Raw genomic sequence first — 24292 nt, forward strand, 5'->3', positions numbered from 1 at the left:
ATTATATCTCCAGCAAGTGCCTGACACATAGATGCTCAAGAACAATTTGTTAAATGGTGGAATGAATGCTTTAAATACACTTCTCACACTATGTTTTGTGATAATTTTCCTGCTTGTCTTTGACTTCTGCGATCTTTGAAGGCAGAGTCTGTATTCTTGTCCTAGATGCCCCCATACGCCTTACCAATCGAAGACACTCAATAAACATGTCACAAATCAACGAATACCTGAGGAAACTGACCAGGTGACAGAGAATGTGGGTGTTGGGAAACAGTGAAGAAAATGAAGATTTTATTAATTCTAGATGTTCTATCACTTCTCCTCTAATGGCTGTTATATCTCTCACCGTTATCATTAAGATATGTGTATTTTTCAACAAAGTGGCTATTCACACTTTCATTAACACGTGTGTTTTTAAATTACCTTCATTTATCTATGGTCTCGGTGTTCCCTCAGAGAGGTTAACACACTGATAGGATATTTGTTGAGTGAAAAACTGCACTTATGTTTACTCCACCAATCCTAAGGCTATTATCATTTTGCTTTCTGAAATATTCCTTTGAGAGGCTTTAGAGTTTATACTTTTGAAATTCTTCATATTCGCATTTGTTTGGGAACCATGTTTTTAAAACGTATTGTGTCTCAGATGTCAAGGAGAGATATTTTGAAAAAGACCTTGAAGAATTAGTAATTGGAAAGGTTACTAAGCTTAACCTGTCAGCAACCTCCTAAAGTATTTGCTGAGTCGACAGAAATTCTGAATTATGGGTTTTATTTTTCTATTTTAACACGAAGATTTAACACGAAGTCAAAGGCACACACACACATGCCCACCAATAAAATTACTGATGGAAATGGGTGTTTACTTCCTGTTGCAGCCTGTGAATTCTTTGGTGATGTTTCTTCTAAGAATTACATTCTAAACTTCTAATCATCACCAATGATTTCCTTAGAATTTGAGGAGAACAGTTACATAAAGCCACACTGCTCTTGCCTAACAATGAAGCTGTTAAAATCCTTGTGATTTACACAGGCAATTTCAGAAACCAATACTTCTGGGAGCCCTGAAACGAACCCATCCAGGCCATTCCCTGGGCAATGATTTAGACCCCTGTCCTGTACTTGTTATTGTGGAAAGTGTGAACATGTATCACGTGCCCTGTGACCTCGAATACATGCATTCATTGTCAAGAACGCACTGAATTCCAAGTGCCTCAAATTTTTAGTGAAAAAAATTCCCCCACCAATTAAGGGAGATAAACAGTATTCATTTTCTTTGCAAGAGATCTATTTATCCTCCTTTGGCTCAATTCGTTAGTGATAGTGAATAGTAACTGTCAGCATTTTGGTGTCACTGGGGTCAGGTGGAGGTTTTGCTATAGAGGACTCTGATATTTACTGAAAGCAGAATGCTTGGCATTCCACCGTGGGGATGAAGAGGAAGGTGGCTATGTGTTTTGTTTGTCAGGAATGAACATCTTCCATGAACATACCCCAGGGCGTGACAGCAGGGCTCAAACCAGAGCAGGGCTGTCACATCAAAGGGTTCTTATCTTTGTAAATCAGCCAAGGATGCACTCTGTCTTTACAAGCAGCAGGAACATACATACCTTCTCCTAACAACCTATGTGGGACCGTATGGAAAATCTGACAGAGAATCAAACAAATTAACCGAAGATAATGTAAGGAGAAGACACAATTTATTTGGAGACGTCTCTGGCTTTGAAGTAAGCCCTGGCATTTCATCAATAGGATATATCGCTATCTCCTCACCACACCAGCTGTTGCATAAACACCAAGAAAGGTCCAGCAAAAAGGATTTGCCAAAGCCATAAATTAAATCTATAGCTCTTCTTCCCAACCGCTTCCTCGCGCCACCTCTCTTCCTTTCAGGATAAACTAAGAAACATAAATAACCATCTATTATTAACATGTGGGGATGCAAAATGGCAATGATTTATAGCATGATACTAACTGCTAACAGAAACGACATAAAATTGCAAAGGTCCATCGGAAAATATAAGTGTGACTGAGATGACATATTTATTTGTATAGGAACATCAGTCATCCCGCACCAGAGCCCTTTTCCATGGAACAATCAGTGAGGGATTGCAAAGCACAGCAAGGGTTGAGGTGCTTTGAAGGCTTGTTTATTTCATTCCCATGCAGTGGGATCCCTGTGATGTCACAGGGGGAACGGGGAACTCCAAAGATGGAGGTTCTTGAGACCCAGGTCCTGTTGCCAGTTTAGTCACTCACTGACTATTAGACCCCAAAGCAAACCAATCAATCTCTCTGGGCTTCATTAATTCTTGGTAGTGGGAGGGAAGCTAACAAGTGCCTTATCTTCTCTCTGTATGGTCCTGTAGGGACGATGACCTGTAGGGTCATAATGAAGATGTTAACACAGATGAAAAGCCTTTAAAAAGCAAGAGAACTAGAAATTTAAGGAATTGCTGTGAATGAGTCCCTGTGTTGGAATTCATAAATTGCTTCCCAGGTCTGTTCTCCTCTGTGGGGCTTTTGTTTGTTTGTTTGTTTTCATTTGTAAAGTAAGCAGAGGATGTCTTTCATTTTCCCTCTCTCCTCTCCCAAGTTTATCTGGTGTCCTCTCAGCAACCTTAGCAGATGTGAAGGTACCAGAGAGGAACAGATAAAAGAAGAGATCAGTAGTGGCAAGAAGTGGTCTGTGTCAACCAAAAAAATAAATAAATAAATAAGAAAAGAAAACCCCAGCGGATCAGCTAATCTGACATGATTTGTTTAAAAGAGTAGGAGACCATAGGCCTAACAGGTCAAAATAGTCAGAGCCTTTCTGAGAGTCCAGTGGTTTAGAGGCTTCATAACACCAGCTCCCTCCATACCGTTATTGTTCTTGGCATTCCTATTATGCTCATAAAGGTCTGTTTGGCTTAGAAGAAAATCATTTCTCAGTCACTACCTTCTACGAAATGTGTCTTCAGCCCAGGCTAAAGCCTATACATCTTCTGGCTAGCCTATCACTCGCTCTCTGTCCTAATACAAACTCCTCTACTGCCTACACTGTTATCTCTTCAGTATACTTGCATCTTATCTCCCAAATAAACTGTGTATTTTTTGAAGTAGAGTCATGTTCTTCTGATGTTTCTATATTTATATGCCCTATGTCATCCTCCATACCTCCCTGCTATTCACCTCCACCCTTGCTATTCCTGCTTGATGCTACGATGCAGGAGATGCTCTGCAGATAGTTACTGAATTAGCATCGATCAAAAAATCAAAGTTCCTAATCCCATTCTTCATGCCCATCCTTGTGCTGGACACCAGATAAGACATATAATGATAAAGCATAAGATGCCAACCAAATCCTCTCTTCAGGGAAGTTCTTTAAGCTGCAGTGAAATGATACCACAGAGACCTAGTTATGTAAGAAGGAATGGAGAACACCAGAATGAGTAAATATAAGACTTATTAAAAGTACACACACATGTACATACACCTAAAAGGTTACTGACAAATTAAAGGAAAAAATATTGCAATGAAGAGTTTATAGCATATGTAGAAGCAAAACATAACAAACATACAAAGGGTGGAAGAGTGGTGATTGAAAGTATACTGTGACAAGAGTTTTAAATTTTTCGTGAAGTCGGGAATATATCTCGAAGATAAATTATAACAAATTAAAGATGCATATTAAAATATCTAAAATAAGCACTAAGAGGCATAACTAAAAAGTCAACAGAAAAGACACAAGAGAATACCAACACATTATTTGATTTCATCAAAAGGCAGAAAATCATTGAGAGAAACAAAGAGCAAATATAACAAATGCAAATCAACACCAAGATAGACTCAAATAAAAACATTAATTAAATGTACATACAATAATCAAATGCAAATGGACCAAACGCTCCACTTAAAAAGTAGATGTTATCAGCTTGGATGAAAAGCAAGGGCTGACTGTGTTGTTTATAAGAACACACTGTAAAGATACAAGTACAGATAGGATGGGAAAACATATACCGTGCAAATGCTAAGCATAAAAAAGCTGTTATAGTCAAATTAGAAACTGCTTAGGGTTATATTTAACAAAATATATGCAAGACCTCTAAAAACAATAAAATTTTGCTGAGTGAAATTAAAGAATATGGAAACAAATGGAAAGATATACCACATCCATAGATACGGAGAATCAATATTATTTAGATGCTAATTGTCTCTAAGTTGATCTATACATTAAATGTAATTATAATCAATATCCCAGCAAGATTTTTTTTGGTAGAAATTGAAAGCTAATTATGAAATTTATTTAGAAAAGTAAGGGAGCTGGAATAGTCAAATCAATCTTAAAAAAGAGCACTGAAGTTGAAGGACTTATTCTTCCTAATTTTAAAATTTATCACTTGTTATATTTTGGCATTAATTGGTGAAAACGATCAATAAAGCCATGGGAGAGAAAAGAAGGATCAGAGGTAGCTCCATATACATTGCAGTTAAGTAATTTCTGATAAAGGCATTAAAGCAATCTACCTGAGCTAAAACAATTTTATTGTCACACAAAAAAATAAACAAATCCAACATTTCCCTCGTAACATATTCAAAAATTAGTTCATGATCAGTTATTGGCCTAAATGTAAAGCTTAAAATTCTAAAACTTCCAGAAGGAAACATAGTAGAATATCTTTATGACCTAGGGGTTAGCCAAAATTTCTTAAAGAGGATATAGTGTGTACTCAGTATAAAAGAAAAAAATGATAAATTGTACTTTATCGAAAGTTAAAATTTCTGTGCAAGAAAAGACATCATTAAAAAAATAAACACGCAAGCTACTAACCAAGTGAAAATATCTTACAGAAGACAGGTATACAGAATACGGTAAGGAATTCTTACAACTTAATAATACAAAGAAAAAGAACATAATGAACAAAATGAATAAAAGACTTGAGTAGATAACAGTTCCTAGAAATGATAAAGAAATAACCAATAAGCATATGAAAAGTGTTTTATGTTTAACATTATCGGTTACCACGGAAATGCAAATTAAAACCACAATGAGATACCATCCCATAAGTGCTAGAATAGCTAAAAAGAAAAAGGTCGACAGCAACGTTAGATGCTGAAAAAGAGGTGGAACACCTGAATCTCTGTCTTGCCGATAGGAATGGAAAATAGTACATCCCATTTGGAAAACTATCTGACAGTTTCTTAAAGTTGCAATAACTGAACCAGCAATTCCACTCCTAGGTATTTACCCAAGAGAAATGATGCCCACAAAGATTCTACAATAATGTTCATAGAGGGTTTATACATAATAGCTAAAAAGCTGGAAATAGCCCAGGTGTTTGTCAACAGGAGAACGAATACGCAAACTATGATATAATGGAAGAGCACTCAACAACGACAACATAGAGAAAGAATTACTGATCCATGTAATGACATGTAGATTTTAATCTACTTGAACATCTCCCTGTCTTAGAGAGCTTCCCCTCCAAGGTACACAGACACTGTGTGAAGGACTGAGGGAGGGTGTCGCTCTAGAGTCGCAGCTCCGATTTACAGTTAGTTCTCCGCTTCCTGCTCGGCAAGGGGAAATGGGAACACAAAAACCAAAAGGAGCCCTCTGTGACCAATTCTTGAGACCTCAGCTCCAGATCTTGGAACACGAAGGATGCTTGGCTAGCTCCCCTGTCCCAAACAGGAGGGTGGGCTAACGCATCACTTAGATGCATGAGTTAAATGTAGTTTCCAAATTCAGGTTTTTAGAAGCACTCAGGGAATGGAGGCAAAAGCAGATTCTTGGGACTAGACCATTGAATCAGAATTTTGGGACAAGGGTCAGACAACTATAGAGAAATGAGGTTCACCAGATGTGTATAGTGATCATTTCAGTCTAGGAATCATCGGGACTATTTCACTGGAAGGCTAATGCCTGCTGCCCACTTTGGGTGCCATAACTGTGGATTCAACTCAGTAATCATCAGCAGACTTTCGGGCACAGATCTTCAAGTACACCATCCCCAAAACCATCACTCATGAAAGATTAGGTTGCATTTTATTCCCCCTCTGTCTCTCAGACTTCAAAGAGGAAACAGACATGACAAGGAAGTAGAGAGAGAAAAAGAAAAAAGTAGTAGGATGAGAAAACAACAATGAAAAAGATGTTAAGCGGTTCTGCAGAAATGTGAGCATCAAGTAGAGACCTCGCTGCAAAGGTCAAACAAGAATTTAAGTCAGACTTACACAACCGGAAAACCTGAGGGCAGATGTGTCTAATTTTGTATTATATTTTGACCCAGCTTAATTATATCTATTTGACCCAGTTTAATTATATTCCATGACTGACTTCAAAAAGAATATTCAACACTCAAAGCAGAGGTGCCAAATTCATTTAAGCTGTTGCTGTATGCTGTTCGGCCTCCCTCCCTCCACTGCTTACTCCTTAACTCTTTGCAATCCAGCCTCTGTACTCAAAGCAATAAATCTGAAATCTGTCCTCCCAATGGCTACCAGTAGTTGGGCAGCTCACTTCCCAGTTTGTCATCCCCTTTTCAAGCCTATCCTTGACCAATCTGCAGCTTTTGAGTCCACTTACACTCCCTTCTTCATGGACGTCTGTGCTCTCCTGGCTGCGTGGATCTAGCCTGTTCTGTCTGTTCCTTCACATAGCCAGCATCTGTTACTAAGTCTCATTCAGTGATCAGTGCTCCACGTTGAACACCAGTTAAATTCTGGGTCACAAAACTGAGTGGGGCCTAGGCTCTGCCATCAAGAATCTCAGTTTAGTAAGACATCTTCCTTCCTTCCTTAGCCTCTGTCCTGGATGCTCTAACTAATCAACCTCCCTTTAAGCATAAACACACCTGAAGTTCCCTTCTGCTCAGCTCTTGTCTGCCCCCTAGAATTCCCTCAGTGATTTCAGCTCTGCTCTTTGGAGATGACCCCTGGTTACGGACATCCAGTCCTGAGCTTTTCTACTTTCCATGGTCTAATTCAAGCCAGCCTTCTACTTCAGTCAATAAGCTTTGGGCCTCTGTCTAAATTGGGCCTCTTGTCATTCTTCAAACATGCCCTTCCTACTCCTATCTGCACTTCTATCTGTTGGAAAACTCCCCTCCCCATCTTCACCTATAGAAAAAAAAAAACCATTCATTCTTTAAACCCATTCCAAATGCCACCTTTTGCTAGAAGACTTCTCCGATACCTTTTACGGTCCACCATTTCCTGAAACTAGATGTATGCTCTTTCTCCCTCTTTATTCCCAGGCCACACTCTGCATCTCCTATGCCCGTTATTTTATCTCGTATTGAACTGTGTCTGGATTGTGCTCCTCCCAAGCCTGCGACTTCATTATGACTGTTCTTGTTTGGCTCCATCACCCTACTGTTGCCTGGCTTACAGAGATGCTCATAAACATACGTGATATACTATTATGGTTTTGAGCTGAAATCTATAGACTCGAGGAAAAATCATGACCACAACCTTCCTTCTCTATCCTTCCAATCCATTATCATTTTTTTTTTCTTGAAAACCACCCTTAGGAAATAGGATATGCAGAATCAAAAAAAAAAAACAAATTTTTCCCCATGAGATGTTTTATTTTGTAGATGACTAAGATGTCCCTCTCTAGTCAGGAATAAAATAATGGCTGTAGGCATAACTTCAGAACTATGTGCGAAATTTAGAGCTTCCAAAAAGAAAGGCATGTCATCCCCGTAGGTGTTTATATGCTTCTGTAATTTTGAGTGAACAGAGTATTTTATCACTATTTTGGCCTTTGTACGTGCCGGATGCTACAGTGTAAAATGGATGTGACAAGAAGTGGAAAGAACCAACTGAAAATGCAAATAGTAAAATCGGGATGGTGGGATCATAGGTAATTTATTTTGTAAAAATTCTTAAAGCGATTCATAAATATATAAATTAATTAAAATAAATAAGTAAATTTTAATAACAACGAAGATACATATATTGTAGAGGAGTAGCAAAAGTTACACCAGTAAAGAAGCCCATCCCTTTTGAAGTACAAATCAGTCTGGTTTTGAGCTTCTAGATGGGTTCTTTACAAATTCAGCCCAAACCAACCAAACGAGAACAACACAACAGCAGCAAAACGAATTAAATCAGAAGAGAAGTATTTTTCATTGAATATAATCTAGATTAAATTTTTTTTTTTTTTCCAGAACACATGAGCTTTGGGGTCAATTTTTCTTTTCAAGTAGCTATTTTAGACCCACCAATGGTTCTGGAAAGATACATCTCTGTTAGGAAGTTTAATCTATATGTAAGGCATTCCAACTTATTTTTAATATAGATACAAAACTTTAAAAAATAAAGTTTAAAGCAGATTAAAGTTTGCAACAGATGTGAATACTGGGAAAAATGACATTTAGCTGTGCCCACTATTAAAGAATTGTAATTAAAAAAAAAAAAAAAAAAAAAAAAAAAAAGAGGAACATAGGAGTAAAGGTAGAAACATGAGTTGAGTCTGTTAAACATGACTGTTACTCATTTGTAAACATATCCAATAAAGAAAATAAACAAGATAAGAATCGCTGTATTTATTTAGCCATGATTCATAAGACATTTTATCTTAGAAAAATATTTAAAGTTTTCGATAAACGAAATACAAGCTTTTAGATAAAAGGAGTGTATCTCAAAATCCTGAAATAGTTTTGTATTATCAAATAATATATAAAGAACAGTTAGGGATGACTCAAAAATAAATCATCTGTAAGCCTTATCTCTGGTACTGATCACTTTTTCTTTCATGCCTAGCGATAATTTGTTTAATATTAATCTATGGAAATCACTGTGTATACTATTTTTCTTTAGACTATGACATAGAAAGTCATGAAAATTATTTGGAAAAATATATAATGATGACTTATGCTACAAAAATTGATCACTTCTAAAATTAAAGGAAACCACAGACATATTTAAAAAGATGTTCTATTGAGCTTTTTTTTTAAAATAAAAATGTAAAGACAGAAAATGGTTTTTGAAGACTCAGAAAGAAATCACAGTGACATTTGAATGTTTAAGTATCATATAAGATTTTTTATGTTATAATTTCCTATCAGCAAGCTATAAAGAAAGTGAAAAGTTTTCATCACTCTCTTTTAATTTTTGGAACTTACTTTCAAAATCCAGGAAAAAATGTGGGTAGTTTTCAATTTCCCTGGTAAGAACTTTGAGCAGGTTCCCCATGCCAGCAACCCTAGGAGAGAAAACACAAAATCGAATATTATTAGCAGTATGAAAAATAAACGTCTAAAAGGTTGAACATATTTGACTAACTTGCATAAAAACCACTGGACACCCATTGCTACATATGAGGACCCTAGACAATGCATCTTCATCCCAGAAGATGAGTTATAGCTTAGCAACTGTTTCCATGAAAAGAATCAGGTATTTTAGGTAGCGCAGAGGCAGAGTTTAGATATATTCTACAATGTGCTTCCTTTCCCTTTTCATCAAGTCTCTCAATCTTTATGGTTAATATTTGAGTTTTGTTTTCTTTCTGTTTCATTGATGTGGGAACATACCATGTCAATATACAAGAACAGAGGGAGTATTATTTAAAAAAATCTGTCAAGTAAGTTAAGTTTCTCAAAAGTTCCTGAGAAAAAGAGTTTAGAAAACACAGATTTACAACCCCAGGGGCCTCTTTTAGTCTGTAGAGTATAACTCCCAGGCAAGCAGAGGCTCTCATAATTTGACATTTCAATGGTAATGAGACTGGATATTTCACAAAGTATAAAAATGAAAAGAAGGTATAATATTCAAAGAAGTCATTCTCAATGAAATTGCTGCCTAAGGCATTTGCAAGAATAAATCAGATCCACAGAGAAATACAAATTTGTTACATTTTCTGCAATCTCAACCTAAAAAAAAAAAAATAGAGCATGTGTAGTTATTATTTAAGTAAACAGCAGAATTTCTATTGCTTTCCGCTCTCAGACATTAAGCTATATTCTTCAGGAGGCTGCCTGTCCATTCATTCAGCGCCATGTCCATGGGGCTGCAACCGAATGCTGGGTTCCCTGTTCTTGGAAGGGATTCTTCTAACCCATGACTCAGACACCTCAGCTTGAGAAGGATCCACCTGAAGAATCACCAGATCGGTCAAAGGGAAACTCTAAGCTTGAGATTTTCTATGCACGCGGCTTCCAACAGTGTTTATGCTGATACAGGAGTTTTTAAAGAATATGCCACTCTAAGAAAGATGCGGTGAGAGAACACACTAAAAAGATGACTTTGTGCATGAAAATACATAACGAGCAGCTCCCGTGGGTGCACAAGGTCATGCAGGCTCCACAGTCCTCCTCTGAGAAAACACTCATACGCTTGCTGATATCATCTGTGGTGTAATTCACTGATGTGAAGCTAGAAAACAGACCATTTAGGGAGGCCTGTTTTCAGTCCTAGCTCTGTTTGCTGCTAGCTCTGACATCCAGGGCAAGCTAGTTCAGTCTCTAAGCCTCAGTGTTCCCATCTGTAAAATGACTTTTGAAATGGAGCTATTGCGTCAAGTCGTGAAGATTAATGAGATAACAATATAAAATGCTTAGCACGGCCCTTATAGAAAGTGCTCAAGAAATGTTATGTGCTATTACTGTTGATGATGATGATCATGATAAATACCACTACCACCACCATTATGGCAAGAGCCTTCAAATAATTACATAAGATCCTGCTATGAAAGGTAAATTAGAGAGGTTGTATGCAACTCTGGGGAAGAGAACGAGGCCTGGTGAAGAAATAATAAGGAAGATCTTCATTCAATGTCATGAAAACATTGCTAACCATTAGAGTTGTCTGAATATTGAACTATTTGCCTTGTGAAATAGGACGATTGTGAAATAGTGAACGTCCTGTCACTAGCGGTGTTTAAGGAGAAATATGCTGTATCAGCCCTTAAAAAATTGTAAAAATGAGTTACATGTTGGGCAGAAGGCTGAACTGGATACTTCTTAGAATCTGTCCCATTCCGAAGTATATAAATATTTGGGCGCGCACGCACGCGCGCGCACACACACACACACAAAAGTATATAAATATTTGGGTGCGCGCGCGCGTGCACACACATACACACACACACACACACACACAGTGAGAGACAAATGCCATGCTTCTCTCTTCTGAAAGAATCTTTCCTATTCCTTCTGTCATTCTTCTTTTCCTCCTTTGCCTTTATGCTCATCTCCTTTGAAGATACTTTTGGGCAAAGCCCTGTATGGGGCAGGTCCTGCCAAATTAAAATTCGGAACTGCTAGAGTCCAGCCCTGCCACTGGGCAACTTTCACAAACGTCCTGGATCTGCGGGAAAGCCTCTGTTTCTGACTAAATGAATAATTCCCATTCAGACCCGGAGGCACTTCGTGTAGGAGGACGATTCCCCTGTTTAGTAGCAGCCCCGATTTTTAGATAAAATGCCTTAATGGAAGCTAAATATTCTTAATTTCCCTAGTTTTGCGCTATTAATGTGTCATAGAAACCCGAGTACATTTAGCTTTCTCCTAAAACTCTGTCTTGTGCATAATTTAACTGTCAGAATACTTAGGTGGGAAATATGTCAAGCCTTTAAAATTAGTAACAGACTAAAAGGAATGCTCATGGAAATACATCCAAATATTAGCTGGCCTCAGAATTCTTTCTGTTCGAAGGTTATTTAAGCTGGTTGGCTGATATGGTCAAATATTTTGGAACGTGATTCTAATATCAACCAAGGTCAATGAAAGAACGCTCAGTATTCTAGATACTTCACATCCCAAATAGAAACTGCCCCGGACAATGACTGTGGGACATTACGTAGCATTAGGGGTCAAGTCTAGTCTTATGGAATCTAGAAAACAGGCATTTCGACACAAGCTCCTTGAATAAGTACAGAAATATTTCATCTCCTTTATAGCAAAAGTTGATGCATCCTGCTGCCTTCCAAGGCTGGCAAGAATTCATGCAAGCACATTCTGGTTTAAGGTCTGCAACGTAAGTTCACATCACACAGATTGGTCACCCACTAGAGAATTTGGTGGTTTTTAACTGGACCCAGGACTCCACTTGGAAAGGCCTCCCACCCGTGAGGCCTCCACCACAGCCCCAATCACGTTCGTCATGACAGAGACTCTCCAGTCTTTTCAAACAGCTCCTCAGGGCTTGCAAAATACATTACTATGCGGTACATTACTAGCGAGATAATTAATGACGATTATTTTTTAATATTTTATCTTATTTTATAAAAGAACTTAAGTTATTGTGCACTATTAGAGAATGCAAATACACATATAATGAAAGTGAGAGCAAGGGAAGAATAAAAGGAAAATGAAGGCGGAGAGGCAAGTAGGACGCGCATCACACGTCACCCAGGCCTAAAGCTTTCACGTCTGCTGAGGACAGCTCATCAACTGGGACCTGAGCTTCCGACAGCCAAAGCGAAGGAGAAGAAAGGGCCTCTTTCACGATTTGGTGTTCAGAAAATAAAACAAATGGGTGACACTGAAGAAGTACAGCTTTTTGTGATTAAAAAGTAAAGAAAAGGAAAACCTTTTCTCTGGGGAAGAGGAGACTTATGCAAAGGAGGTCGAGCAATAATGTGTAGAGCATGCTTATTATTTAAGCCTATAGGTTGTCTGCATTGCGATGTTTAGGCTTACTTTACCCCCCGCCCCCAACATACAGGCTGCCCTTGGAGTGTCCAGAGCACCGTAGAGTGACACTTCCCTGGCACGTGACGCAGCTACAGAGGTGCATGGGAGAGTTGTGGCATCTGCGCTGCCCTTGGAGTGTCCAGAGCACCGTCAAGCACCTGGCACATGACACAGCTACAGAGGTGCATGGGAGAGTTGTGGCATCTGAATTTGCTCCTGCGGGGAGGGTCTGGTAGGGACACAGCCAGGGAGAGTACAAACTCTTGGTTCCCAAACGAAGATGTAGGAAAGGATTTGCCAGTTGGATAAGGACGTGTGAAGGGATGGGCCCTGCAAAGGCTCCCTGTCAGGCAGCTATAATTATCTTCACGTTTATTGGAAGAAAAAGAGGTTCAGATGGTTAAGTGTCTTTCTGAAGATTAAGAATAAAGAGAGAGATTCACATTTGACTTTGAGAGTCTGAGAACACAAAGTGGATGCTCTTTTCCACACAGGAGACCCGGGACTCCAGTCCCCTGAAAGGTCCCTCTTTGGGGACTTCAAGAGACTGTGGCCTATGGAAAGCGCATGCCAGACATTGAATTATTAGATGCACATGCTCATTTTTCTGGGGAGAGAGTCTGCTGTTCCCATTAGATTCTAAAGTGGCCTGCTCCGCACTAGTACTGCTTGATGGCGTGGATAGGGAGGGACATCCTTCTTTAGGCGTTCAGAGAGGAGAGAAAACCATGCGGAGTGGGCTCTTTCAGAAAAGTGGCTAACAGAAGAAACGAACTGTCACCCAGGTGTGAAGGACTCTGGGAATCCGGACTGGCCGAGAGAAGCCCTCCAGCTGGGGGGATTAAGAGCGAGAAGGAAACAAAAGACACAAGTTGGGTGACACATCGCATCTTCCCAAAACAGAAGGCTTACGCCTCAAGGTTCGTTCACTGCAATCTCATTTTGAAATGGGTCCTTTCACGTTTTTTCCTAAGGAGTCTAGAAGAAGGGCGTTTCTCTAGTCCCGTAGGAGGGCTGTAAAGACTGCCCACACGTCCCTGCCAAGGGAGGCGTTCATCCCCCAGGGGTGACAATTTGGGGAGTACACATGGTATTTTCTATGACTACTTTCTTGGCTCCGAACTCAAAACCACTTCCAGGGGAGCTGGCTCTAAGGCTGCTCGGTGGAAAACAACTACTCCCTTAAAGAAAGGGGTTCTCTGCTGACATTTCCAGTTGTAAAAAAAAAAAAAAAAAGAGGAATGAGGGAATTAAAGCACACGCACAAAGAAAAAAAATTAAATAATAGCATTAGCTGTAGCCCCGGAGTGTAAAACCAAATAAGATCAACCAGAGCTTGTGTTAAAAAGACGTAGCCACAGTTTGTGAGGAAATTTGTTTGTTTCCTATAAATAGGCCTCAGGCCCAGAGCGCAGGCATTGTGAGAGCTGGCCTTTGCCTGCGTACGCCAGAATTTCAATGCCCGATTTTCATGAATAGAGAACAGCACTAAGACTTCCGCAGCTATGACTATGTGAACGAACAATTCCTAAGCCAACACCGCCTTTTGAAAATATAGAACAGAAGGTGAGAAAAAAAATAAAACAGTAACCCTATGGGTTTTTTTTTCTTTTTTTTTTGTAATATTTTTCTTAAGGTCTAAGATGATAAATACTCAATGGGTCTAGCAGAAGGGCAGAAGGGATGAGTTTTCTTAGCTCTTTGAATGAGACAATGGCTCCTGGAATCTACACTATTTAGCTTCCCTGGTGTGAAGACTTTGAGAAATCAAAGACTTTGATTCTCTATCCGTTACTCAATATTTTGGGAATTGAGAAGTCCTGCTTGAACCACATATTTTTCAGCGACATAATTCGCATAGAAACCACAGACCAATCGTAACTACAACAATGATACGTGTTTATATAACATCGCGCCTTTGTCAAAGATGCGTTTGGCCGCGTTTATCCTCTACATGAGCATGTGTCAGAGGCAGAGAAGGAGTTACTGAACCTGTGTTACGGATCAGAACTGGGGGGCAGGTATAGTACGTGTCCTTCCCAATATCTTCGAGATGGGTTCTGGAGTTTCTGATCTGTAGTCCCACTTTACGTGTTACATTGGAACTCGGATCATCTTTTAAAAATTCTTATTTTATAAAAAAAAAAATCACTCGCCCAGGGATCCCAAATACCTTAGGGCCAAAGAAAGGACCAGATGGATATGTCCTGACTCTCGATTTCATGCTTTGTCCACAAACACAAAAAGTAAATGGGACATCAAATCCGTCTTTTAAGACATAAAAATATAAGGTGTAGTGTATTGCTGCCACTAGGACGTTTCTGCTTCCTATTAGTAGGGTCTCGCCAGGACCTGCTAAAGGGCTACCTAACGAGGCCACCCCCACGGGTGGTCCAAATTGTGTGTACTTCTCTGCATCCCCTCCGGGGTTACCTCAGCGTAGACCCTCAGCAGAGCCGGTGTCCTGAACGCAGCCTCTGAACCGATCTTCCTGACTCAGCTGTGTCTCCCTGCCACTCATCCCCAGACCGCCGGCAGAGCCATCTTTCTAAACACAAATCTGATTCTGTTACTCCCTTGTTTCATCTGCTTTGGTGGCTGCCTGGTGCCTGTAGGATATAATGTAACCGAAGGCATACGCTGGGCACAGAAAACCTGACTCTGGCCTCTGCCCTTTTCCTCTATGCCCTCTCCCTTCATAACCCTGCACCCTACACTCTAGCCACACCCTGCACATCTCTAAAGGGGTCTCACTCTGTATTGACTCAGGGCCTTTGCACATGCTGCTCCTGCTGCTTACAATTATAATGACAGCTCATATTTTTAAATGCTCTTTAGGCCACAGTGATGAGAGCTTTTCACGTATCATATTTTAATTTTTGCAACAACCATATGACGTAGGAACTCTTATTAACCCCAATTTGAGAGAGAAGGAAATAATTTTAGGGATTTAGAAACTTGCTCAAGCCCACAAGTGGAATCCAGTTCCATCTGACCTCGAAGCCCCTGCGCTTGGCGACTGCCTCTCAGAATTCCCTTTCAAGTGTGAGTTTGACGATCGGAGCCTTTGGAAGGAACCTCGAGTGGCCCCTCACCTTCGACTCCACTGCAAATAAAACAAGACCCACTCCCGTGAGTGAGCTCCGCTTCTCTCTGCCCTCCTGACCCGCTGGGTTTCCCATGCCACAGCGCCTATCAGCATGGACCAGAATTACGCGTTTTTTCGCATCTCTCTCTGGATGTGGGGCTTCTTGAGCAGGGCGGCTTTTACACCTCATTGTGTCCCCAGCACTTAGCACAGGGTCTGGCACACAGTTAGCACTGGAAAAGGAACCCTTAAGATTGCCCTGACCACGGGTTCCAAAGCCTCGGTCAGTCCGTGGCAAAATGAAAGAAATAAAAGCTATGCCACGCCATGCCCTGCAGAAAGCTCAAGTTATTCAATCATTTGTATGCTGCAATGATTTGATTTATTTTACAAAATGATGGTGATAGTTGCATCCTGGATTCCCAGAGGTTATTGTGAAGTTTGACTGGCTTTTGAAATTCAAAAGTCTAGGAGCTGCTAAGATGGTCAGTGACTAACCCGGGCTTGAGAGTGGAGCTGTAGCAGAGACCTTGTCACTGTTCTCAGACCAGTGCTTCCCGCTGCGGCCCGCTACCCGCCTTTCTTAATTTTACCATAAGCCTGACTGCCTAACAACAGTGCCCCAAGATTTTCCCAGCAGAAGAGGGTAACGCAGTCCAGGTCTGGCTTTAGGGATGTTCCTGGGGCTGGATGTGATTTTTCGAAGGGCTATTAAGACAATCTGCCTTTCATCCTGACCAGCGAGGTTCAGAGTTAGAGGGATCCTGATGGCAGCCAGGATGACAGCTGCTGCCAGTGACACCGGAGGTTCGCAGACTCCTCATACCGCCCTGAAAAGCCAGCGACCCCTCTGGCTTGCCTCGCAGGGACCATCAGCAGTGTCCAGGGGGCAGTCCCAGGAGGAAAAGATGCAGCCCTGATGTACTGGTGTTCATGTGGCTCAGACACACTTTCTCCTGGTGACCGCTGAACCCCCTTATATGCAAAACCAGTTAGCCATCAGCCTATAATACAACATATGCAAAATAGGTGGCTTAAAAAAAAACACTTCTCAACTCATGTAAAGGCACATTTCCTAAGCGATAGAAGCAAGCACCTGTTTTTCTGGGAGTGGGGCGGGGGATATGCATCAATGACGTGAAGCAGCTTATAAATTCAGGGGGCCCGAATCTGCTAAACCAGGTCAGCGGTTTTAGATGTCTGGGCTGGGCTGGAAGCCCCTTCTGCATCTGTCACTTCTGCAGTGAAGTCATAAGGTTTTCTGTTCCGTTGCCGAATGTGTTGACAAGAATCCAACAGATGATTTCATTTCAAGATGAAGGAGGGAAACCGAAGCACAGTGAGTCTATTAAGCACTTTCATCTGACAATAAAAATGAGTTAATGGCTAAAATGTGTTTTCAAAACGTTTTAACACTACAGGTAATGGCACTCAAATGGGAAAATGCCTTGAATATTCTCATCGATCATTAGTACCATGGTGTCCCTCAAAAGGGCTTGGCGTTCCCCGTGGAATATAAGCTGCTAGAGTCCAGTTGTGAGGCAGTCCGAGGGAATTCTCAAAAAAATATTGAGAGACCCTTATGGAGCTGAACAATTAGCTCAGGTTGAAAATAACCCTGTCAATATCTGAGTTAAGGTTTCCAAAATAGACTATTACTTCATCAAGCTGATTTCCCCATAAACATCAATATTACAGTGGCAAAAGGTTTCCAAGAAATGAGGGCAAAATTAGGTCCTTTTTTAGGGAATGAAAGTCAACGGGCCCCCCGATTTCAAATGCCGGTGAACATGGAAACAATCAAAGTGGGGCTTACTTCCGGACCAGCCCTCCGCTGGGAGGTCACTGGTGAATTTGTTCCCTTTCACTTGTGAAATCAAGAACATGGTTGAGGAAACTGCTGAATAAGTCTGTCCCTCACCTAGACGCAGGGCTGGCAGTCTCCGCCCGCCCAGGCCAGTTCCACCTAACTTCAAAGGGGACGAGGCTCGGCAGAGCCAGCGCCCCCAGGGACCCACGTGCTAGCCTCTTGCTTACTGAGCGATGTGAGACAACTTACTTATTCCACCTCTCTCGTATGGCCTCATTGCAGTCTAGAAAATGAAAGGAAACCCCGAGAAGTTACCTACGGTTTGGGGTGTTCTGACCCCCCGCAATTTAAACATACTGTAGGATCTCTTGGATCACAAACCTCTTTTTCCCAGAATTCCTTGTCAGGTATTTAAACGGACAAGGGCCAGGCCCGTCTTCCTCGGAGCGGGGCGCTGCAGCGGAGGCGTGTGTGCACGCCCTGGGAAGTGGCGGGTCTCCGTCTCCTTGCTCCCCCTCATCTCTCTGAATGCCCCGCCCCCTCTTAAGTTCCTCCTTCCTGCATCTGACCTTTAAATGTCAGTCTCCAAGGGTCTTTCTTTACATCTCTTCCCACTGTCCTCTGGACTCCAATTTTCACCCATATGAAAATTTCCCAACCTCTCGTCCCAAATCGTACCTGGGTGCTCAACTCCGGGTCCATAGGCCTAAGTGGATTTCCTGCAAGCACAGCAATGGGGGGAGGGGGGCGGCCTTAATATCCTCGTGCTCTGCCCTCTCCAAATGTCCTCCTCCCTCCTCAACACAAGGCATCACCATCCGTCCAAGTATCTGAGCCAGAAAGCTGAGTGTCGTCTGAGCTTTCTGCATCTCCTGCACCCTTTAGATCTATTCTCTCGCCAAACCCTATCACTTAATTTTTCATGTCGCCCTCCGGTCCACTCTTCTCTCGGTCCTTCCCTTGCTGCCATCTCATCTCATCGCCTCCAGTCACTCTATCCTCACCTCTCTCTCGCCTCCCACCGATCTGACGCCCAATACACTACGCGCGTCAGATCGACCTTCTCTGAGCATGTCACAGGAAATGGCAGGCGAGAAATGAACACCGGCGAATTGAATCACTCTCATTGCTGTTATCTTACAATATAACCAAAAACAAAACAAACAAACAAACAAAAAAAAAACAAAGGACAAACAAAACAAGACAAAAATAACAATAAGGCTTTCACCTCGTCTCTGCCTGCCTTTCATCCCCTGAGCAGCTGCATCGCACATTTGTGCTTGAAGTTTCTCTGCCTCCATAGTTCACTGTCAGGTGGTGAAATACGACCGAGCAGATCAAGGCACAGGGAGGCGCGGTGCTGTTGGAAGGAGTCCTTCTGGGAAGTGAAAGCCCCTGAGGGATCCCACCCGCCCCAGCGCCGGGGAGCGACTTGATTTGTGGGTCTAAGTTTTCGGAGGCTGAGTTTTCTTAAACGGGGGCCCACCTGCGTACCTTCCTGGGGAAGGAAGGCGTGCTTTAGCGTAAACACGTTCCTAGCTGCCTTTCGGATGGAGATGGTACGATTTTCACAAGGCATTCGGGGCCATAAAACTTGCCCTGACGCTCGCATCTGAGTTTCGGCTCCGCTGAACGTTCTGTACCTCGGTTGCACCAGACTGCGGACAGCGCCAAGGGCTCTGGCCTCTCTTGTTCTTGCTTCTGTATTTTTGCTCATGCCGTTTTCCTCGCCTAGAAAGCCCTTCCCTTCTCTTCTGCCTAGAGAGAGCTTGTCTATCTTTCAAGATCCAAATCAAATAGTATTTCCAACCGGAAACGTCCTATCCACCCCCTCGGCCCAAATTAACAATCTTCCTTGCTGTAAATTCTTTCGAGGGCTATGTCTCTTTCATTTTTGGAAGTCACCCACCTCGACCACTCCTCCCCCACCCAAGCACCAAGCACAGGTCCCGCATTCAGCGTTCTCCATTTATGTCTCTTGAAACGGCTTGGTAAGTAGTCATTGAAATGACAACAAAATGTCAACTGCAAACGAGATGAGCAGAGAAAGTAGTCACTGGTGACAGACCTAGGTGGGAGAAAAAAAGCTTTACCCTGCAGAGATATTTTGGGGTGTGTGATTCTGTTGTTTAATGATCACAGATGACTTCGAGAATCAGAAGAAATCAGCCTTCTCAGAAAAACGTCCACATGCACAGATCCACGTGCTTCGCATATAATTCCAGGAGGTACAGTAAACACACCGAAGCCCAGGGATAGAAATGTCTCATTTATTTGAAAATCACCGACACCAGGCTGGATGAGGAAGGCGTTTCCAGGTGTGTGGACCAGGACCACACTGAAAGGGACAGGAGTCACGTAGTGGAAGCGACGTGGGCTGTAGAGACCTTGGGCAAGTCGTTCTACGCTTTCCAATCTGAGTGTTCCTCATCCGTGAAATGCAGATCACAATCCTTCCTTTGCAGTATTGTTCTTGAGGAAACGAGAGAACGCAGGTAAAAGCACCTAGAGCAGTGTCTGTCTGGCATGCGGTCAGCTAGCGTCCTGCACATCTCACATATAAAAAACGGCAACCGCAATGCAAACAAGTCGTATCCCTTTCAGCAATCAATCCTGCACGGCTACTCGGAGCCAGAGAAGAAAGCCAGCTCAGACCACCGCCTCAGCGAAGAGGCGAAGTCGAGTGCTGAACGGCTGTTGCGGGCTCTTTCGCATGGTTATTAATCATACAAGAGCCCATTTATGACAAACGCAGGTCACTCCCTTTGCATGACAAGGCACATGGCTCCACAGAGCCCCATTATCCGAAAAAAACCAGAGCATTGTGGGCGACGCGGGCGAAGCCGAGTGCACACACACAAGCGGACATTGTAAGGCTGTTTGCACAACCCCGCAGTGCTCCTCGCGGATTTCCTGCCAAGGAGACATTTAGATCTCACGGAGTCTGCTGCAAACATTTGCTCATTCAACATGGCTTCAGGCAGCAGGCTGGAGAAACCTGGGTGCGTGGTCCCCTCTGCTGGCCATTCACAGGACTGCAGGCTGGGATTCTCGGATGATAAAGTAGATGCTGTGCTGTCAGGATCCCAGCCCCTGCCCTTCTTTCCCCTATTTAAGGAGTACAGTGCACCAGGCATGAGCTTTGGGGTCTGCAAAGCTTAGTTCAAATCCCAACTGTAGCATGTCATAGCTGTTGACCCTTGGACGCCTCACCTAATCCCTCAGATCTTACCTGCCTAGATGGAGCCCACTGCATGCATTTGACTATGGCAGGCTGAAGGGAAATGACAGACACACAGCAGAGTGCCTGCCATTCAGCCAGTGTGGACTGAATGCCTGCATTCCCCTTCCCCCACCTGACTCCATGGTGTAGGCATGCGTCATTTGGCATCTGGAACAAGCAAAAGAAACCAACAAGAGCCTGTTGGTAATGTCTTTGCTTCAAATGTAGCCAGCCTCGAGCAGAAATGTGACTTTATCTTCCTGACATCTCATCTCTCTAAACTGTTTTCCTTTTCAAATTGTTCTTTCTTGCTTTACATTGCGTGTTGTGTGTTCGCATGGGTAGCATGATTTCACCTGGCATTGCAAATGCTCGATCTCTAGGATGGGATTGGCTTGAAGGTCGGGGTGGGCTGGCACAAAGTCTCAGCTAAGTCTATTTCTCAAAGATGAAAGAAAGGCCATGCCATAGAACTTCTTAGACTGGGCTGTGATCTGGTTCCTACTGCTCAGTGTAGCGCCAAGAATATGAACTTGGGTTTGAATTCCAGCTCACACATTAATTAGCTGGGCAGTCTTAATCAATGTCTTTAACAACCGTTACTTAACCTCCCTGAGTCTGAGCCTCAACATGAGTAAAACAGGGATAAATTCAACCTTCAAGTGTGGTTTTTAGGAATAATGAGCCAACATATGTAAATAGCCAGATGCAAAAATGATAGTTGCCATAATCACTATTATTATTGTAATTTGTATTGCTCCACCCACCGATCTTAGTTCTATCCCCTTGGGCATGAAGAAGAGTTCCTCTATCTTACATAATTATTAATACTTCTGAGAACTTTAAATACCATTCTAGAGTATCTATTGATGACTTCCAAATTTATAACTATTACCTTGATCCCTTGCTTAAACTCCAGACTCATATATCCAATCGATTACTTGACTTTTCATAGACACCTCAAACTTAATATATTCAAAATGTAAAGTTTTGGTTTCTCCCCTCAAAATCTGTTCCTTCTCAAGTGTTCTCTGAGTCCATGGCAATTATGGCAATTCCATGTTTCCAGATGCTCAGCCCAAAAGTATTGATGTCATCCCTGACTTCCCTCTTCCTCTCACACGCCCTATCCGAGCTAACAAATTCCATCAGCTCTTTCAGGATATAGCTTAAATTCAATCATGTCCACACCCACCACCATCAGGGCCCTAGATCAAGCTATAAGCCATCAACATCCCTTCTCAGAGTAGCGTACCCCTATCCTAAACAGATCTCCCAGCTCTCCTCTTGCTCACACCCCACCCTTCAGTCAGTCACTGTGCAGCAATTACAAGTTGCATCATGTCCTCCTTCTGCTTAAATCCTTTCGATGACTTCCTGTTTCACTCAGAGCAAAATACAAGATCTTTATGATCATCGACAAGGCCCAAGGTAGTTCATCTCCTCCACTTCTCTTTCCTTCGCTGGGCTACTCTGACCTCCTCACGTTTTCTTTCTTGAACTTATTGCATATGCTTCTGCCGCAGGGTCCTCTACACTGTTAGTCCTTCTGCCTATGATGTTTCCCCCAAAAATATCTACACGGTTTCTCTTTAGATCTTTGTTCAGGGTTTACTTTTCAGTGGTGCCCAACCTGACCGCCCTGTCCAAAGCAGTATGTTACCCATCCTTATGTTCTCTCTCTCTCTCTCTCTCCCCTTCCCTTCTTCCACAGGCCAGAGGCAGCTCACCTGTATCACCATTGACATATGTGCTCTCAGCTCCTAGGAGCTTGACACACAGCTGGACCTCCGCACACACACGTGGAACGGTGAAGTCATTCGTTCCTGAACATGGCATGACCCTCTGGAGCTTCTCTTTCAACAAACACAAGCTTCTCCCTCCATATGCCACGTGGGGAGAGGCTCTCCTGTCGCCTGATCTTCCAGCCACATGCTCCTCTGGATCAGAATGGAGGAGAAACAGGCATTCTGGGGGATGGTCGAGGAGCGTGGCTTTAATGAGAGACAGCATGAAACTAAAAAATGCAAAGTGCGTTTTAGGGACCAGTACAGGGAGAGAAAGTCATGAGGACTGATTAGATAGGAACTCGGAGCCAAGACAGCAGGAGCAGGGACCGTCCTGTCCTGGGCAGGACTGCAGCTCAGCCCTTCAGGAGGGTCAGACGGTTAATGTCCGACCCTGGACCCAAAGGACATGAAGATACCAATGTCTGCAATGCCTCTGTAGCGCTGCCCAGTGCACAGAGTCACCAGCTCTGTGTCCTAATCTCCTCTGAGCCACTTATTTGCGACAAGACCTTGGGGAAGGTCACCCTCTCGCTCGGAGTCTCATCCTCATCATCTGTAAGGCACCGGGACTGGCTACATAGTATAGAAACCCCTCCTGGTCCAGTCGCCTAGAGGTTTACGCAGTAAGGATATTCAACAATTGCCAACTATGTATTCACAGCCTAATGCCAAACCATGAGCCACGTTAGAAACGGGACGCAACTTCCATTTAAGAAACGGAACGGCTCACTAACAGCCCGTCTGCAGGGGATCCTTGGATTTGTCCCTTGAAGATCTTTGGATTCAAATTCTCCAGGACAGATGGTGGTGAGAGTCCCAGCACTTTTGAATGTGCCAGGCTGTATCAAAACTGGCTCTTGCTGCAATCGAGGACTGATAGTTTATTTCTGTGACAAAGCAGTGATTCGGAAATCAGGTGGAATGCTTAAACTACTAAAGAGACATTGTTCTCAAGCCCGCGTGTACTTCTGAAGCATCCAGTGTCATGAAATGAACAAATATGCTAACTATAAATAATTTTCACATATTTAATAATGTGGGCCCCAAAGTACCTATATTTGGCAATGCTTGGACGGCCTGGCTTAATCTATCATGTATATTCAAAGGCCTCCTATGATGTTTTGTAATTTAGACTCTTTGTCTTTGGAATTCAAGAAGCAATGAGGACTCACCTCAGTTGCAATCAGCTCACATTGCAATTGTAATAATAGTAAAATGCTAACTAGGCATTAGGCTGAAGATAATTTGCAAACACCAATGTTATGTCCATCGGCTTTCAAAAAACTCCTTGAGATGATGAAACAATGCTCTTAATACAGATCCTGAAGCTTTGGAAGTCCACTTGCATTGCCCAGGAAATGGCTGCATTTAGTGGAAATAAGTAATAAGCTTTTTCAAAATTTCTAGAAATTGCCAGCATAACGAAGATTCTATTTAGTTGGCAAAATTATATCGGCTCTGTCAGGTTATCTATCTACCCATTTCACTTCATATCCGATTTGATTCAGCTGATCCCTCACCTCCACCCACATTGAACACCCCTCCTCACCCTTGCATTTGCTCCCAAGTTAGAACCGACCTCTTCCTTTCTATGGCCCTAATACATATACCCTGTATATCCTATATAGATTTCTATCAGATATATAATATTCATACTTGTCTGTTAAGCTTGTTGAGGGCAGGTTTCGATTGTCGCTCCACTATCTATACCCAGCACAGCCCTTAACAGAGCGTAGAAAGTTGGTGAACAGTCAA

General features: G+C 42.4%; 1 protein-coding gene across 2 annotated transcripts in view; it reads right to left on the reverse strand.

Moving 5' to 3' along the window:
* FAM49A (family with sequence similarity 49 member A) overlaps nt 1-24292 on the reverse strand; it is a 50673-nt gene that overhangs the window by 16232 nt on the left and 10149 nt on the right. The window contains exons 1-2 of one of the 2 annotated variants that reach the window (XM_025045788.1): nt 22478-22612; nt 9117-9196 (exon numbers count right to left, since the gene is read on the reverse strand). In XM_025045788.1, the coding sequence (XP_024901556.1) occupies nt 9117-9186 (70 nt within the window). In that variant the 5' untranslated portion in view covers nt 9187-9196; nt 22478-22612. Of the gene's footprint in view, nt 1-9116; nt 9197-22477; nt 22613-24292 lie in introns of those variants that run through there. The other variant, XM_006910243.3, reaches the window with a different exon arrangement.

The sequence above is a fragment of the Pteropus alecto genome, unplaced genomic scaffold, assembly GCF_000325575.1.
Source record: "Pteropus alecto unplaced genomic scaffold, ASM32557v1 scaffold61, whole genome shotgun sequence".
In the NCBI taxonomy this organism is placed as follows: Eukaryota; Metazoa; Chordata; class Mammalia; order Chiroptera; family Pteropodidae; genus Pteropus; species Pteropus alecto.